Genomic DNA, 19,585 nt, shown 5'->3' on the forward strand with positions numbered 1-19,585 from the left:
TCACAATCCAAGCCATCCTAGTCTGCTATGATCAGAAGCAATCTTGGGACACAGCATAATGCATTTTTGGGATAGTAGATATGTGGTTCTGGTTGTGTAATAGCATCTGAATAGAGAGTTGGGAGAAGAAGCTACAATGGTAGACAGGTCCTTGAATGCTATACTGGAGGATTTGCACTTTATCCTGAAGAGATGAAGAGCCACAAAAAGTATTTTAAGTAGAGAAGTCACAGAACTTCTCAGCATTTATGCTTTAGAAAGATTAGTCTGAAGTCTCATGACCACATTTATGCTTAGAAAGATTACTCTGGTAGCAGTGTGGTGATGAGCTGGTAGAAAAAGAAGCAGAAAGCAAGGGAATACATTAAAATGGCACAGTAGTTGTCTAACCCAGAGGTAAAGAGGGACACAGGCCATGAGAGTGGCAGTGGGGACAGGGAAGAGAGCATACTGGGGGTGCTTCCCGTTAGCTTTCCAGAAGACACATCTGAAAGGCAAAATATGATAGTAACACTGTCTTTGAGAAATTGTGTTCTGGCTGTATTTCTAACTCAGCAAAGGCAGTAATTTTTAGGAAGCGAGAAAAATTAAAGTTTCATTTAACACTTTGCTTCTTAAAGTTTAATGTGCATTCAAATCACCTGTAAATCTTGTTAAAAATGCAAATTTTTGTCCTGTAGTGGTAGGATATGAGATTTTGTAGTTATCATTTTTAAATTTATTTTTCACTTACTTGAAAGGCAGAGAGGGACAAAGAAAGATATTCCATCTGTCATTTCGCTCCCCAAATGCCCTCAGATAGCCAGGGCTGGGCCAGGTTAATGTCAGGAACCCAGAATTCCATCCAGATTTCTCACATGGGTGACAGGAACCCAAGTACTTGAGCAATTGTTGCTGCCTCCCAGGGTGTGTGTTAGCAGGAAGCTGGAATTGGCAACAGAGTTGGGATCTGAATCCAGGCACTTTAATATGAAATGTGATGTTCTAACTGATGTATTAACTGCCCTACTGAATTCCTGCCCCAGATTCTTCATTTCTAACAAGCTCTCTATGTGGCACCAGTGCTGCTAGTCTGCAGACCACAATGAATAGCAAAGGTTAGGATTTTTTAGGTTCAAGTCATCCAAGTAAAAAAGTCTAGCAGGCAATATGTGCAGGAGCTAGAGTTTAGGAAAGAGACATGTTTGTAGAGATACTTGGGAGTCATTAGTAGACATGAGATAATGATGCCAGAGATGGCTAGTATGCCAGCCAAAACAATTGTGTTTGGAGAAAACATAAAAGAAGTCAAAGGATAGCCCATGGATAGTGCCAGCATTTAAGAAGCAGTTGGAGGATGAACCTTAAAAAAAATCAAGTAACACGGGGCCGGGGCTGTGGTGTAGCAGGTAAAGCTGCCGCCTGAAGTGCCTGCATCCCCTGTGGGTGCCAGTTTGAGTCCTGGCTGTTCCACTTTGGATCCAGCTCTCTGCTCTGGCCTGGGAAAGCAGTAGAAGATGGCCCAAGTGCTTGGGCTCTCGCGCCTGTGTGGGAGACCAGGAAGAAACTTCAGGCTCCTGGCTTTGGATCGGCGCAGCTTCGGCCGGTGTGGCCGTCTGGGGAATGAACCAGCAGATGGAAGACCCCTCTCTCTCTGCCTCTGCCTCTCTGTAACTCTGCCTTTCAAATAAATAAATAAATAAATCTTTTTGAAAAATCAAACAGATGCACCTGGGATGCTGCATTTTCTATGAGAAACCTTCTGTTTCCAAGCTTATTATACAAACAATAGACAATTTATTTAACATTCTGTTCCTGGCTCAGTGCTATGCGTTTCAACTTTTTCTAAAAAACACAGGGTCTAAGAAACGTTAAACATTTTTTGCTGATCACATCTTACAGCTGAGTTGGTGGAAAATTCAATTTGGACCAACACCGAAATTTAAGAAGGTTCTAGAGATGGTAATTCAGTGCATGCGGGAAGGACCCTCTGGTCCTCACTCAGTGCTGTTGCTGCTAATAGGCTCATTTCTCCACGTTATTCCCTGTAGGTGAGCCACTTTCCTGACTGAATGCCAAGTTTGGTCATGGGTATCTGGGTGATAGTTGGAGTCTCAGATGCCTGGCCTGCCAGTCTCATGGTGTCACACATTTATTCTTATCTAAGGTCCTACTATCTCCCCAACCTATTAGGTTCCTGATAGTCAAAGAACCTGCAATTCTTCTCTGTTCTCTGTTCTCCTTTGCCTGCCACTTCCCTCAATGGTTCTCAAAATCCCTTAACCTTTCTCCACAGTGTGAAAACACAATTACTGCAGTAGGCACAGGTACTTTTGGTGCAAGGGGATTTTACTCGGCCTTGGGACCAGAAAAGTCCCACATCTTGTGCCGAAGCCACAAGTGACAGTAACCAATACATTCTCTGCATTGTTTTACAGCACCGAGAACAAACGAAATCATTATTTTCCTATGTTTACAAATCATTTTAGCACAAATGCACAGCCTTTAGATCTCCATAACCACCTGGTGCATGAGTAATTCCTTTTCAGCTTTAGTTTGGATGAATTTAGAAATTTGTTTCAAATCAGTTATTAAGTAACTGGAGGAGCTATCAACTACAGACTCCGGAGCACGAGGGCGTGGTATTATCACAGTTCCTATCAAAAAACCTTGCTGAAGGTCATCATACATGGTTGGGAAAAGTCTGTGTGAGTCCCTCGGATTGAAAACTGGGGGTAATTCAATCCTTCCCATAAGGCTACGATCCCGAGTTTACAATGAACAAACCGGGGCTCAAAGCTCGTTCGTAGCCTGCCTACGGACACAAAGCCAGGATCCCATTTGCTGGCTCCCAATGTGGTGTGTTTTTTTTTTTTTTTTCCATACCACCAAACTGACGTGGCCTGCTATAGGGTCAGAACGTCGCCCCCAGGCAAACCCCAACATAAACGCGCTTCTTTTCGGGGCTCCTGCTAAGAAAAACAGACCCGCTCAGGGGCAAGCCTGAACCAGACCCTTCCCAGGCGGCCTCTATTGAACACGTACGCGTCGGGCGACTCCTCCCGGCCCGCCCTCTGCCTCCGCGCCTAGACGGCCACGCCCCGCCCCTGCCAGCCCGGATGTCATTTTTAGTTTTGCCGGATGTTGTTGTGAGCCGGAGAGACACGTGAGGCTCTGCTACGTCATCACCAGGCACGCGCAGGAAACATGGCGGCGGCGGGTGTTGTGAGCGGGAAGGTAAGTAACGGCCCCGGGCAACACCCCTGCCTTTCTCTGGAACGCGGGCGCTTTTGCTGCCCGGAGGCGGGCGGGGGAGGGCGCTGAGGACCTATCTGCATCGGAACAGCCCGGGGCGGGTGGAGGAGAACCGCGGGCCTGGTGGTGTCAGCTGTTTCCCCAGGAATGCCGGTTCAGCTGGGGACGGAGACCCGGCAACTGCTCCAAGGCCAGCTAGGCCTCCGCGCTCATCAGCTCTGCCCTGCCCCGGAGCGTGGAAGCGTCTATGCGTATTGTCTTTACGGAGGCACAGGTGCTTCCCATGGCGCTCTCACTTTTAACCTGACTCATTCTCCCCTGACTCTAGTTTCTTAAGTCTACTTTGACTCCAGCGTCTTTTCTGCCTCTGAGGCCGTCAGCCTCACTTGCCCCTTAGCTTGGCTCTGGCGAAGGTGTCCGTGGTCTCCCCCTCGGAAGGAGCTGAATATATATGGCCCCAGGCAGCTGTGCGCTTGGAAGAGAAGAGTATACTGGAGTCCGTGTTACTAATCTGCCAAGTTGGTTGAAGGTTGGGAGCAGTGAGGGAGCTGGAGATTGCCGCCATTCCACGCTTGTATGGGAAGGCGGTGGTTAAAGTGTCTTCTTCCTAGACGTCTCTGGGATGTTTCCGTGGCGGCGGGGTGGGAGGGTAGACGTGGTCAGCGACACCTGGTTGGTGAGGCATTAGGATTAGGTGCGGAGGCGATTGCGTCGCAGAGCGCACATTCACATTCCGAAGGCACATCTTACGCATATTGAGGGCACTCAGGTTTATGACAGGTCACTGGCAGCGTTTCCCATTGCGGAGGTATTTCATAAACAGCTGGGACTGACTGGTAATGACTCATTGAACCCCAGAGACTGTTTACTCGTGGCAGATAGCTTCCTCTATTCCTTGAGTTGCCTCATGTGCTCCCTGCTGTCTTCCACCCCGTTTTGAATCATTTGACAGTGTTTGGTTTGGGGTCTGAAATAACTAGAGCAGGTACCAGAATAGTAAATATGATCTTGGTTTTGCTGTTAGCCTGAAGTGTGACCTTGGAAATCGAGGCAGTTATGACTTCCCTGTTCTTCATTTTTATCTGCAAAATGCTGCCAAATTTATCTGCAAAGGTGTTGTCAAGGATTATGTTTATTGGAGTTGTTCGGAATACTTGCAACTAACAAAATATAACAAAGATGCCAAACTTGTATGTACTGGTACTTTTAAACTGTAGATTGGACATCCTTTATTGGGTTACTCTTGGCTCTTGTCAGTTTCTCTCTCCTTTTTTTTTTTTCTCTTTGTGGTTCTCTGCATCTTCATTTTTATTTATTTTGAGATGCAGAGAAACAAACCTCCTGTTGCTCACCAGAGCTGGGAATTGGGAACTCCATATGGGTCTACCATGTGGGTGGTAGGAATTCAGTGGCTTGGGCCATCACTGCTGCTACTTAGGGTTTGCATTAGCAGGAAGCTGGGATGAGAAGCTGGAGCTGGGAATTGAACCCAGGCAGGTGTCTGAATTGCTAGGCTAAATGGCCACTCTAGTTTTTGGTCTTTTTATATAGAGGATGGATGCTGATCTTCTGCTTGACTTGCCACATAATTAAAAGCTTATCCTGTTTGATTTTCCATGTGTACTGTTCTAGTCTACTTTCCAGGAGGGGATCCTTACCATGTAAATCATACCTCCCTTTTACAGGTTTGGATTTGATGAAGTAGAGCTGTGAAGTTTAAAGTTTTTTTTTTTTTTTAACTCTTTTTGCAGCTGCCACCTTTTGTAGTCTGATTTCTTAAAATTAGTTTTATATTATATAACTATCATATTCTTATTCACTTCAAATTCGTACCTGTTCCCGTAACTCCACTGAAACTAATTTTCTCTGCTAAAACCTTTCTCAAATAATGCTAAAATGATGAGTAGAATCCACACAGTCTTCCTTCAGTGAATTCAGGGGTGGTTTAAAGGAGTCGTCATTTGTCTGGTGGTATGTAAAACAAATTTGGAAGCAACCATTTCTATAGCACTATCTAATCAAAAACCAAGTCCTGCAAGTTTTACCTTGAAGAGATTTCTTAAATTTGCTGTGTCTTCTTTACTCTCAGTATGTGGTTCAAACCTTTAATCTACCTATCTGCCTCTAGTCTTTTTTTTTTTTTTTTAATTTATTTGACTGGTAGAGTTATAGACAGTGAGAGAGGGAGAGACAGAGAGAAAGGTCTTCCTTCCATTGTTTCACTCCCTAAATAGCTGCTATAGCTGGCACTGCACCGATCCGAAGCCAGGAGTCAGGTACTTCCTCCTGGTCTCCCATACGGGTGCAGGGGCCCAAGCACTTGGGTCATCCTCCACTGCCCTCCCGGGCCACAGCAGAGAGCTGGACTGGAAGAGGAGCAACCGGGACTAGAACCTGGTACCCATAAGGGATGCCGGGGCCGCAATCGGAGGATTAACCTAGTGAGCCATGGCGCCGGCCTCTACCTCTAGTCTTATGTTGTTGCTGATTTTTCTTTTTTTCCATTCGGTGCCCACAATCCCTTCTCTGTACTACCTCCGGAGGTATTTATTTATTTATTTATTTATTTATTTATTTATTTATTTTTTTTGACAGGCAGAGTGGACAGTGAGAGAGAGAGACAGAGAGAAAGGTCTTCCTTTTTGCCGCTGGTTCACCCTCCAATGGCCGCCGCTGCAGCCGGCGCACCGCGCTGATCCTGGCAGGAGCCAGGAGCCAGGTGCTTTTCCTGGTCTCCCATGGGGTGCAGGGCCCAAGCACCTGGGCCATCCTCCACTGCACTCCCTGGCCATAGCAGAGAGCTGGCCTGGAAGAGGGGCAACCGGGACAGAATCCGGCGCCCCAACCGGGACTAGAACCCGGTGTGCCGGCGCCGCAAGGTGGAGGATTAGCCTATTGAGCCACGGCGCCGGCTCGGTATTTATTTATTTTTAATGTGCAATCTGATTGTCTTTTGATTTGAAAAAATGAGCAGACATGTAGCACAGCAGGTTAAACCACAGCTTGCAAAGTTGTCATCTCATATTGGAGTACTGGTTGAAGTCCCTGCTGATCCAGCTCCCTGCTAATGTGCCTGGGAAACCAGTAGCAGATGGTCCCTGTCATCCATGTAAGAGACTTGAATAGAATTTCTGGCTTTTGTGACCATTTGGAGAGTAAACCAGTGGATGGAAGATCTCTCTCTCTCTCTTTCACTCTGTCACTCTTCCTTTCAAATAAATACATCTCAAAACAAAAATCCATCATTTTATTATTTTCACTATTAAAAAAATAAAGTTGGCTTTCGTGCCCTAAAAAGACATGCTACCTTTTATACTTCTGCTTCCCTGTCTTGCTTCTTTGAGACAGAAGAGGAAGAAATGTGTGTGTGTGTTTATTTCTCTCTCCCCAGGAAAGTTTAATTAAGACTGTCTGTTTTAGAAGCCCTGTAAAGTAGATGGTTAACCAAAGCTCAGAATAATCACCTGTAATAGTTTAAAAAACGTGCAGCTGCTAGCTACCAGCTTTGTTGAATTGGAGTTGCTCAGTGTTGAAATCTAGGTTGCAGAGTCATTTTTGTTTCAACTTTGTTTGCTTTGAACTTTGAGTGTCAGGAAGTGACAGAAGTTAATCTTTGTCATCTGGAGATATGGGATAAGGTAGTAGTTAAGAACTCGGATTTTGCCGGCACCGTGGTTCACTTGGTTAATCCTCCGCCTGTGGCGCTGGGTTCTAGTCCCAGTTGCTCCTCTTCCAGTCCAGCTCTCTGTTGTGGCACGGGAAGGCAGTGGAGGATGGCCCAGGTGCTTGGGCCCCTGCATCCACATGGGAGACCAGGAAGAAGCACCTGGCTCCTGGCATTGGATCGGCGCAGCGTGCCGGCCGTATTGACCATTTGGGGAGTGTACCGACAGAAGGAAGACCCTTCTCTCTGTCTCTCCCTCTCTCACTGTCTATAACTCTACCTGTCAAATAAAAAAAAAACCTCGAATTTTGTAGCCAAACTAATTCTTGAGTCAGATTGTTTAACCTCTCTGCTTCAGTCTCCTCATCTTTATTGTAATGACAGTACTTACTTTATGGTATTGATATGAAAATTAATGGCTTAATATATTAGAACAAAGTTTGGCACATAGATGTTTTCTAGCAAATCATGGTTAGATATAGCAGAAATGTGGCCAGCGCTGCGGCCCACTTGGCTAATCCTCCACTTGCGGCGCTGGCACCCTGGGTTCTAGTCCCTGTTGGGGCGCCGGATTCTGTCCTGGTTGCTCCTCTTCCATTCCAGCTCTCTGCTGTGGCCCGGGGAAGGCAGTGGAGGATGGCCCAAGTGCTTGGGCCCTGCACCCGCATGGGAGACCAGGAGGAAGCGCCTGGCTCCTGGCTTTGTGCGCTGGTCATAGTAGCTATTTGAGGGGTGAACCAATGGAAGGAAGATCTGTCTCTCTCTCTCTCTCACTGTTTAACTCTGCCTGTCAAAACAAAAAACAAAAAAACAAAAAACAGAAATGTAAAGATTTGGAGTACTTTATTGGTTTGGGTGTGAACTTTGCTTTCAAAATTGTTTCTAATTCTCATTGTTATTTTAGGAATTTAAAAAATATCTTGATTTAGAAGACATATAATATTTGACTGTGGATGAAAAGCCATCACAATAAGGCATTGGTTAAGGAGATATGGGGCCTGTTTGCCTAGTTTCAAACCCAAGCCCACTGCATTGTAGCTGTGTGACTTTGCCCAGTTTCCCCATGGGGATAATAGTTATACTTCTGTAATGAATTGTAAGGAAATGAGGAGTTAATTGCAAAGCATTTAGAATAGCATGGCCTTAAGTTGGTGTTCAGTAACTGTTAGCTCTTGATACTACTGAGGAAGACCTTTCATTTGTTTAAGATTATAAAGTTAGTATTGGTTGGGAATATTTGAATGTTTACTTACACTGGAAGTTTTCTTCTTTGGTCAACATGTAATGCTTGTTACATGTTAATGCTTGGACTACAGTACAATATTTCAAGAGATTTCTATTTCCTTATTTTTATAGAGCCTGTAAGTCTTATGCTAGCAATTTTCTGTAAAGAAATGAAGGCTGCAAACAAATATAAAAGCCGTATAGTTAAAATAAATTGGAAACAGGCAAAATGGAAAGTTAGGAAAGTGAAGTTTGGAACTGGAATTGTGATTATTGAATAAACTGTTATACTTTAGCGTGTGACAACTGCTTCAAGTTACTTCCAGTAGCACAAAATCCCAAAATAAAAAGGGAAATGTGATCAACTTTTAGAATTGCATAATCCATGATAAAATAAAAAACCAGTTTCAGGTGATTACAACAAAGTGTGATCTTCCATGAGTTTTTTCCACTATATAATACAGTGAGTGTGATTATACAACATACTTACCCTTTTGGTGAAAGCAAAAAAACCCCATAGTGTTCCTAATATGCTGATTTTATGCTAATGAGTAGGGTTATATACAATATGATGTATTTAATTTTCTGATGTTTAAAAAGCTTTCTTTTTGTGAAGCAGAGATACAGAATACCCATCCACTGGTTCATTACCTGAGTGCCTGCAATGGCCCCAGGATAGGGCGGAAACCGGGAACTCAACCCATCTCTCCCACTTTGGTGGTAGGGGACCAACTACGTGTGTGCCGTCAGTGTAGCCTCCCAGGGAATGCATTAACAGGAAGCTAGAGTTAGGAGTGAAACCTGGACTCATGGTAACCACTAGGCCAAACGCTCGCCCCGCTTCCTGATCATTGGGCTAAACTCAAGGGTTTTTATTAGCATGTGTGAATCTATTCAGTCTTGCTTATAAGACTGATATATATATATGTACATATATATATATGTAAATTATAAGACTGATATATATATATGTAAATTTATTTTTATTTGAAAGGCAGAGTTAGAGGCAGAGAGAGAGAGATATCGAGAGAGAATGAGATCGATCTTCGACCTGCTGCTTCATTCCCCAAATGGCCATAATGGCTGGGGCTGGGCCAGACCAAAGTCAGGAACTTCATCTGGGTCTCCCACATGGGTGCAGGGGCCCAAATACTTGGATCACCCTCTGCTCCTTTCCCAGGCACATTAGCAGGGAGCTGTATTGGAAGTAGAGCAGCCGGGATTCAACTCCTGCCCATTTGAGATGCTGGTGTTGCAAGTGACAGCTTAACCTGCTGCGCCACAGTGCTGGCATTAGATTGTTTTTCTGAGATGAGTTTTTTTAAAAAAAATTTTTTTTATGTAAATTTATATGTAAATTTATATGTAAATTTATTTTTATTTGAAAGGCAGAGTTAGAGGCAGAGAGAGAGAGATATCGAGAGAGAATGAGATCGATCTTCGACCTGCTGCTTCATTCCCCAAATGGCCATAATGGCTGGGGCTGGGCCAGACCAAAGTCAGGAACTTCATCTGGGTCTCCCACATGGGTGCAGGGGCCCAAATACTTGGATCACCCTCTGCTCCTTTCCCAGGCACATTAGCAGGGAGCTGTATTGGAAGTAGAGCAGCCGGGATTCAACTCCTGCCCATTTGAGATGCTGGTGTTGCAAGTGACAGCTTAACCTGCTGCGCCACAGTGCTGGCATTAGATTGTTTTTCTGAGATGAGTTTTTTTAAAAAAAATTTTTTTTAAAATTTGTTTGACAGGTAGAGTTATAGACAGAGAGAGAGACAGAGAGAAAGGTCTTCCTTCCGTTGGTTCACTCCCCAAATGGCCGCTACAGCTGGTCCCTGTAGGTGCAGGGACCCAAGCACCTGGGCCATCCTCCACTGCCCTCCAGGGCCACAGCAGAGAGCTGGACTGGAAGAGGAGAAACCGGGACTAGAACCCAGAGCCCATATGCGATGCTGGTGCCGCAGGCAGAGGATTAGCCAAGTGAGCCACGGCGCCGGCCCCTGAGATGAGTTTTTGAAAGAGGGTTTGTGTTTGATTAAAACTCTGAGTTTTTGGATTTTAACTATTCTGTGTTGTTATGTAAGTATGGGACCATATATTTTAACAATCAATCAAATAGAGGTAAAGAATTTACATCCTGTTGTGAATATTGAAAGGAGGAATAGGGACATTGTAAAGCCATCCTGCCTGACAGATGAATAGAAGTGAATTAATGGAACGAGCTGAATTTACCTACCACAGAATTGGAGAAAAGGACATGGTGTGTTGTACTTTCTGGCATTCATACTAGTGCCCTGATGGTTACAGTTACTTTGATTCAGCAAATACTTTTCAAGCACCTAGTTTGCTCTTGACCATATCTGTCATACATTAGAGATAATCACAAAACCATTTTCCTTGGGGGTTGCAGATTTCAGGTATTCAGAAGGAAACCTTCACCAGCAATCACCTCTTTACTCTGAGTGAGAAATGCAGCATGAGTTCTTTGTCCTTGAGTTGGGTGCTGTTTTCAGTGAGTTTATATTCTGAAGGCCCGGAGAGTGACTGTCAGGGGATCAGATCCTGCAATGTTTCACCTGCACCTAGCCTAGATCCTGGCACATAATAAGTGTTCAGTGAAGAGTAAAGAGCAAGAAAGGAGAAGAAGTTGAGGGGGGATTAGAATGAGAGAGATGGGCCCACTGTTAGTTCTCATTTTTGAGTTAAAAATCCCATTATATTACATTTCCATTCACTATAGGTTCTTCTGTAATTATATTGGAAGTTTGTTCTATTGGAAATAACTTGAAGCAATCGGGAAATTGGCTGTTTTTTTTTTTTCTTAATCAGAATTTGTTTTACGTCATTTTTGTTGAGAATTTATTCTGCAACTTAAAATTGCCCCCATCTAGTTCCTTTTAGTTTAGCTTATAGTCCTGTGAGAAATCCACATGTTTTAGAAAGATAAAAATACTCTTAGTATATAATTGGCTTTCCTTTTTATTCCCCTTGGATTAGATCTTGTAATACAGTTACCTAGGATATGAGTATGTTATCTTTATTTTTTCTGGTATTATTTAACATGCATTTGATTGCTATGTGCTGGGTTCTGTGGCTACAATGGTGGTTAAACATGGACTATTCTTCACATAGAATGGTAGCTTGCAACTTTAAAGGATTTCAACTTGTGAATTAATAAAAGGATGGCCATTTTTGAAGAAGTGTTAAATCTTAGCTTTGATGAGACATAGATTCTGGGCCTGGATGAGAAGTTATAATCCAGCCCTTTTCACCTTTTGGTGGAAGAAAATCCTCATGAAATTTCTATACCTTTTCTTGTGCTGTCAGGTATATGAAGTCATTGGTATAAGATAAATCATTGATTTGGTCATTCTGTCTTAGACTGCTAAAGTATTCCTGTCTCCTCTGTGATACTCTTTGGCACACTGATGTCCTTAAGAAACAATACTGGTCCTGCAATCTGCCCTTCACTGGGAATTGTACTACGATGTATATCTCAAAGGCTCACTCTTTGCTCTTAGATTTTCTGTGGTGTGTTACCTTTACAACCACCTGTATTCTGTATTTGTTTAATTCCATAGTCATTACTGATAAACAAGTTTCAAATAAAACTTTTAATCTGTTTTCTTCTTCCTATACTCCTTATTTCAGTAAATAACCTCATCTGTTCAGTTCTCTCCTTGACTCTTCTCGTTTTCACCTCTGACATCTAATCAGTCAGGAAGTCCTGTTGTTTTGACCTGGTTAAATATTTCTCTAAGCCATCTGCCTTTCCTCATCTCCACTGCCACTGTCTCAGTTTAAGCTGCTATGAATTTTTCCCTTTGTGAATTCAGTTGCAGCTGTTCTTTCTTGAGCCTGCAGCCAGTGTGCTGGCTTAGAAGAGGCAAGTTTGCCCATGACATCCCCCTGCGAGAACTCCAGTGGCTCTTGTTTGTCTTCAGGGTAAATTGAAAACTCCTAAATTCTTTAGCAAGGCTTTGAAAACCCCTTGTGATATGAACTCGCTTCTTTTTTTTTTTTTCTCTAAAAAGAAATAGCTAAAAATGTCATCCCATTCAGGATCCCTTGCATTCATCGTTTTCTGCTATGACCATTGGTTTCCTATTGGTTTTGCTCCTAGTCAGGCACCTTTTTTTTTTTTTTTAAACATTTATTTATTTGAAAGGCAGAGTTACAGAGAGGTAGAGGCAGAGAGAGAGAGAGAAAGAGAAAGAAGTCTTCTCTCTGCTGGTTTACTCCTCAGATGGCTTCAACAGCTGAGCTGTGCTGTTCTGAAGCTAGGAGCCAAGAGCTTCTTCCGGGTCTCCTGTGCGGGTGTAGGGGCCCAAGGACTTGGGCCATATTCTATTGCTTGCCTAGGCCATAGCAGAGAGCTGGATCGGAAGCGGAGCAGTCGGGACTCAAACCAGTACCCATATTGGGTGCCAGGCACTGCAAGCCGTGGCTTTACCCACTACACCACAGTGCCGGCCTTGGGCAACTCTTTCAATGTGTGTGTGTGTGTGTGTGTGTGTGTGTGTGTTTATTGATACCTTTTATCTCCAACATCTCGCTCACCACATGTTTGAGGGTATGACTAAAACATTACTAATAAATCAGACAAGTTGGAATGGGAGTTGTTGGGCAGGCTATCACCTGTGCTGTTTTGAAGGAATTTGAAAAAATTATTTGCAAACTGAGGGAGAAAAATGGTGCTCCAGATAGAGGGAACAGAATGCTCACAGAAAAAGACAAGAGGCTTTGAGGGAGCAGGTGAGTCCAGAGTGGCCAAGGCACTGAGTCTGAATGTGTCGGGGAGTGCCAGGAAGTGAGCAGCACAGTAGAGGTAAAGGGTGGAGTCAGAAGGATTTTAAGCTCAGATCTGATGTGATCTGATATACATTTTATAAAGATCACATTTTGGAGTAGAAATATTACCTTACCCAAATTATTGGAGTGTGATTACATTGGGAGGAGAACAGTTATTTTAGCAACCTAGGCTACAAATGATCAGGAGTCATTGTGAGAGAAAGTTTGTGAGAGGAGGTTTCGATGAACTTAGGATGTAGGGTCAAGATGATGAACGGCATTTAAGATAACTTGGTAGATGAGATGTCTTTGACAAGAGTTGGAAATATTAGAAGCTTTAGATAGAACATACTGAGTTTAAGATGTCTGGAAACTCACGTGGAGTTATCAAGTATGTCCTTAGATATTTGGTGTGGAGCTTGCTAATACTCCTTGGAAAAGACTGGCATTTCCTGGGGGTGCTTTCTCTAACCAAAGGCTTAAATTGTCATGTATGTGTCAATTGGGTTTTAAAGAAACGAACTTTTGAGACTGTTTTTGTTTTTAGATTAGCTTACACAATTCACATAGTTCAAGAATAAATGTTAGATGTGGTAGGTGTTGGATTTCCATGTTTGTGCAGAGATTTAGGACAAGAATTTTACCCTAAGCTTACAGGGAATGGGCCTTGTGGCATTCCTTGTTGAGTGCCAGTATGTGTCTGCCAGTTTGAGATGCCTGCATTCCTTGTTGAGTGCCAGTATGGGTCTGTGCTGCTCTGCTTCCCATCCAGCTCCCTGTTGCTGGGAAACAGCAGGTGGTTGTGGCTATTTGGGTAGTGAACAGTGAATAGAAGATCTCTCTGTCTCTTTCTGTCTCTGTCTCTGTCTCTTCCCCCAACCCCGACTTTCAAGTAAATAAATCTTTTGAAAAATTGTGGGCTGAATGTTCTCCTTCATCTTTAATGATCATAAATAAAATCCAGTCCCACTTAAGAGTATGAACAATGTAAAAAAGACATTATTTTGGAAAGTTTCCCTTTTCAGCTTTTTGTGTCAGGAAGAAATGTGAACGTGAGTTGGAATGTGCAAAAATACATCCTTTTTCTTTGTTGGGAGTTAAATTTATATTGTTTTCCTGAGTTTTGCTTTTTAATTCTGACTCGATGAATTAGAGGTCAGCAAATTTATTCTAAAATGTTTGCTCTGATCCTCGGAGCTCTTTCAATAAGTTATTTCTTACATGATTCCTTTGCCGAAGGGGGAGAAAATGTGTACTCTATTGGCATCGAATCATTATTGGAAGTTCTATAAATGTACTTATCTGCTTGGGTATCTGAGCAAATATTTGAGAATAAATAAGAGCCTGGTGGCATAAGAATTTTATTTCAAATGGAAAACTCACCCCTACCGCCCTTTATTTTAGCGCCTTTTTTTTTTTTTTTTTTTTTTTTTGACAGAGACAGAGAGAGACAGAGAAGGGTCTTCCTTCTCCGTTGGTTCACCCCCCAGATGGTTGCTACAGCCGGCGCACTGTGCCGATCCGAAGCCAGGAGCCAGGTGCTTCCTCCTGGTCTCCCATGCGGGTGCAGGGCCCAAGCACTTAGGCCATCCTCCACTGCCTTCCTTGGGCCACAGCAGAGAGCTGGACTGGAAGAGGAGCAACCAGGACAGAATGCGGTGCCCCAACAGGGACTAGAACCCGGGGTGCCGGCACTGCAGGTGGAGGATTAGCCTAGTGAGCCGTGGCGCTGGCCTTATTTTAGCCCTTTTTTAAAAAAGACTTATTTTATTAATTTGAAAGACAAAGTTACAGAGAGAGGTAGTGACAGAGAGAGAGGTCTTGCATCTGCTGGTTCACTCCCCAGATGGCCGCAATGGCTGGAGCTGGGCCCATCCGAAGCCAGGAGCCAGGAGCTTCTTCTGGGTCTCCCAGTTGGTGCAGGGGCCCAAGGACTTGGGCCATCCTGTACTGCTTTCTCAGGCCATAGCAGAGAGCTGGATTGGAAGAGGAGCACCTGGGACTAGAACCCGCACCCGTATAGGATGCTGACGCTTCAGGCCAAGGCTTTAACCTGCTGCACCACAGCGCAGGCCTCAGCACTTTCATTAACATCCCCATGCCCCGCCCCGTCCTCAGGAATATTCTGTGTGTAAAGATTTTTCCCTTTTTGTAATATTGCCTACTACTTAGAGACAAAGAATTTAATCTTTCTATTCTCTGCTGTGTCTAGCACACAATTGCTTAATGAAAGTTTGTTAAATTTGAATTTATTTCAACAGTTTAGCACCACCAAGTGGCAAATCCTTGAATAATCTCGTTACTTTTTGTTCCCTATGGATGCCTAATTTCCAAATAAGTAGAATTGTGATTTTTATCTTTTTTTTGAGGCAGTATCAGGATCAGTTTAGTTTTATTTTTTCATTGTTTTTGTTAGTGAAAATATCTCCACATATTTATTGTTTCTAGGCTTGTATATTTTAAAACAGTAGACTTTATGTGTAAATTATTTTTATACAGTTTTATTGTACAATTGACAGGTAACAGACTATTTATATAATTTCATAACTTTAAATGTATGTGTACACCATGAATCTGAATACAAGGTAATGATATTTCTACTGCTCCCTCCGAGTTTCCTCTTGACTCATTGTAATCACTCCTCACCTGTCCGCAGATGATCACTGAACTCTTTTTGTCAATATAATGTGTTTTGCAGAATATTTTGTGGATGGAATTAAATCCTGAGTGTTCTGTTTTTAATTTGGCTTCCTTTGTTACTTAATTCCTTATATAATTCCTTAATTACTTTAAGATTCATTCATGCTGTATGTATTATTTGCTTAATTTTGCATCTTGGCAAGAAATACCCCATTGGGTGAGTACATAATATGTTATATCTGGTCACCTGTTGGTAGACATTTGTGTGGTTTTCACTTTGGCTGTTACAAATAAAGTGAACACTAGAATATAAGTCTTTGTGTAGGATATGCTTCCTGCCGGCGCCGCGGCTCACTAGGCTAATCCTCTGCCTGTGGCGCCAGTACCCCGGGTTCTAGTCCCTGTAGGGCGCTGGGTTCTGTCTTGGTTGCTCCTCTTCCAGTCCAGTTCTCTGCTGTGACCTGGGAAGGCAGTGGAGGATGGCCCAAGTGCTTGGGCCCTGCACCCCATGGGAGACCAGGAGGAAGCACCTGGCTCCTGGCTTCGGATCAGCGTAGCGCGCCGGCCGTAGCGGCCATTTGGGGGGTAAACCAACAGAAGGAAGACCTTTCTCTCTGTTTCTCTCTCTCTCTCATTGTCTAACTTTGCCTGTCAAAAAAAAAAAAAAAAAAAAGGATATGCTTTCATTTTTCTTGAGCAAATATCTAAGAATGGAGTGGCTGGATCATATATGAGTATATTGTATGTTTAGCATTTTTAAAAAAGTCTTAAAATTTGAGAGAAAAGGAGAGAGAGAGGGAAAGAGGAAGAAAGAAAGAAAGAAAATGTGCTCCTATCAGTTTTACTACCCAGATTTCCTCAACATTTTGCGGGCAGACAGGAGCCTGGAACTCAGTGTAGATCTCATGTTCTTGGATCATCACCACTGCCTTCCAGCGGTTTACATTAACAGGAAGACACAGGTTTTGTAACTGCCAGACTAAACACCTGCTCTTCCTTTCTTTTTCTTTTTTTTTTTTTTAAATTAGTTTATTTGAAAGGCAGACATACAGGGAGACAGAGATCTCCCTTCTGCTGGTTTACTCCCTGTACCTACAACAGCTGAGGTAGGGGCAGGCTGAGAACAGGAGCTTGGAACTCAATCTGGGTCTCACATGTGGGTGGTAGGGACCCGAGTTGTTGATCCATCACCTGTTGCCTTTCAGTGTGTGCATTAGTAGGAAGCTGATCAGAAGTGGAAGCGAAACTTGAACCCAGGCACTATAATATGGTATGCGTGTGTCCCCAGTGGCAATTTAACTGCTATGCCAAACACATCCTTGACTTTGATGTATTTTTCCATTGTTAAATTCACTTCATAATTTGTATCATTGTTCCTCCACTACCCTTGAAATTTGATTTAAATCCTATTTAAAGCTTTACATTTTGTGATAATTATCAGTGATTTTTAGCATCTCTTACATGCAGAAAATTCTAATTCATAGATTAATAAGTCATAAGGCAAGCATCCTTGTAACTACAACTCGTATCAGAAATAGATCTTTGGTAGCTTCCTCAGAGGTCTTCCATGTATCCCTCATACCCTAAGTAACTGCTGTCTAAACTTATAATCATTTTCTTGTCTGTATGTATTGTTACTAGTATTTTAAAAATACTGTGGTTGTGTCATTTGAAGTGTTTTCTTCCTTCTATATAGTATTACTGGGAATTCCTTTCAGTTTCTTAAAATATTTTTTCATTTATATAAAGGGAACAAATTTAGTGTACTTTACAGTTTTAAGAACATAATACTTCCCAACGCATCCTCCCTCCCTCTTGTGTTCACCCTCTGTTCTCCTTCCTTTGTTATTTTTCTTTTAACTTTTGCTATGACGTACTTTCAGTTTACTTTTTTTTTTTTTTTGACAGGCAGAGTGGACAGTGAGAGAGAGAGACAGAGAGAAAGGTCTTCCTTTTGTCGTTGGTTCACCCTCCAATGGCCGCCGCAGCTGGCGCACTGTGGCCTGCGCACCGCGCTGATCCGATGGCAGGAGCCAGGTACTTCTCCTGGTCTCCCATGGGGTGCAGGGCCCAAGGACTTGGGCCATCCTCCACTGCACTCCCTGGCCACAGCAGAGAGCTGGCCTGGAAGAGGGGCAACCGGGACAGAATCCGGCGCCCCAACCGGGACTAGAACCCCGTGTGCCGGCACCGCAAGGTGGAGGATTAGCCTACTGAGCCGCGGCGCCGGCCAGTTTACTTTTTAATCTCAAGTTTAACTCTCCTCTAAATGAAGAATTAAGCAAGTAGTAAGTAGAAAAGCCACTGTCCCTCAGGAGTATTCGATTCTCAAATTGTCAGTTTCACTCATACATTATGTGTTTCTGTACTCTGCATATTACCACAAATCAGGGAAAACATATTTGTCTTTTTGGGACTGGCTTATTTCACTAAGCATAGTGGTATCCAGTGTGTATCCATTTTGTTGCAAAAGACAGGCTTTCATTCTTTTTTTGTTTGTTTTTTTTTTTTTTAAAAGATTTGTTTATTTATTTGAAACAGTTACACAGAGAGAGAAGGAGAGGAATAGAGAGTGAGAGAGGTCTTCCATCCGCTGGTTCACTCTCCAGTTGGCCACAACGGCCGGAGCTGTGCCGATCGGAAGCCAGGAGCCAGGAGTTTCCTCCAGTTACTTCCACGTGGGTGCAGGTCCCAAGGACTTGTACTATCTTCTGTGGCTTTCCCAGGCCATAGCAGAGAGCTGGATCGGAAGTGGAGCAGCCGGGACTTGAACCGGCGCCCATATGGGCTGCTGGCACTGCAGGCAGTGGATTTACCTGCTGTGCCACAGTGCTGGCCCCAAGGATTTCATTCTTTTTTTTTTGTATGTCTGAATAGTATTCCACTGTATGTATATACCACACTTTCTTTATCCAGGCATCAGTTGATGGACATCTGGGTTGATCTCATATCTTAGCTATTGTGATTTGAGCTGCCATAAACATAGGAGTGCATATAACTGTTTGGTAAGCTTATTTTATTTCCTTTGGGTAAATTCCCAGGAGAGGAATGGCTGGGACATATGGTAGAACTATTTTCAGATTTCTGAGGAATCTCCATACTATCTTCCATTGTGGTTGTACTGGTTTCCATTCCCACCAACAGTGTGTCAGTGTATTTTTTTCCCCCACAATCTCACCACTGTTTCTTTTGTTTTATTTATTAATTTATTTATTTTGATTTTTGTATGATAGCCATTCTAACTGGGATGAGGTAAAACCTCATTGTGGTTTTTATTTCCATTTCCCTGATCACTAGTGTCATGAGCATCTTCTCATGTGTCTGCTGGCCATTTGTATTTCATCCTTTGAAAAACGTCTTGTCATATCCTTAGCCCATTTCTTAACTGGATTGTTTATTGTTGAGTTTCTTGAGCTCCTTGTATATTCTGGATATTGATCTTTTATCAGATGTATGGTTTGCAAATATTTTCTTCCATTCTGTCAGTTGCTTTTTTTTAAAAAAGACTTTTTTAAAAGAAGAAAAACAAAGATTTTTTATTTACATGACAAAGTTACAGAGAGGGGAGAGAGGAGAGAGAGAAGGAAAGAGAATGAGAGTGCTTCCATCCACTGGTTTTTAGTTCTGAAGCAGCATTATTTTGTGCATGTAAATGATTCCAGAAATTATTTTTATATAGAAAAGCCATACAGAAATTTTTGGTAGTTTTTGAGGCAGTAGTTGAGATTTATGGTATGAACATGTTAGAAAATTTGAAATTAACTCCTTCCTTTAAGTATGTGGTTTTTTTTTCTTTTTAAAGATTTATTTATTTATTTGAAAGAGTTACACAGAGGAGAGGCAGAGAGAGAGAGAGAGGTCTTCCATCCAGTGGGTCACTCCCCAATTGACTACAACCGCTGGAGCTGCGGATCTGTACTGATCTGAAGCCAGGAGCTTCTTCCAGGTCTCCCATGTGGGTGCAGGGGCCCAAGGACTACTGCTTTTCCAGGCCATAGCAGAGAGCTGGATTGGAAGTGGAGCAGCCAGGTCTC

At 43.0% G+C, this 19,585-nt stretch overlaps 1 protein-coding gene across 7 annotated transcripts in view; it reads left to right on the forward strand.

Moving 5' to 3' along the window:
• The first annotated feature begins 3,169 nt into the window (after positions 1 to 3,169).
• Positions 3,170 to 19,585, forward strand: part of TBC1D15 (TBC1 domain family member 15) — a 72,653-nt gene continuing 56,237 nt past the window's right edge. For 3 of the 7 annotated variants that reach the window (XM_051845670.3, XM_051845672.3, XM_089308731.1), the window contains exon 1: positions 3,170 to 3,216. In XM_051845670.3, coding sequence (XP_051701630.1) covers positions 3,187 to 3,216 — 30 coding nt within the window. In that variant the 5' untranslated portion in view covers positions 3,170 to 3,186. The other 4 variants (XM_051845671.3, XM_070052639.2, XM_089308728.1 and 1 more) reach the window with 3 other exon arrangements.

This window comes from Oryctolagus cuniculus, chromosome 11 (genome assembly GCF_051225735.1).
Source record: "Oryctolagus cuniculus isolate XC-2025 breed Fujian yellow rabbit chromosome 11, ASM5122573v1, whole genome shotgun sequence".
NCBI lineage: Eukaryota > Metazoa > Chordata > Mammalia > Lagomorpha > Leporidae > Oryctolagus > Oryctolagus cuniculus.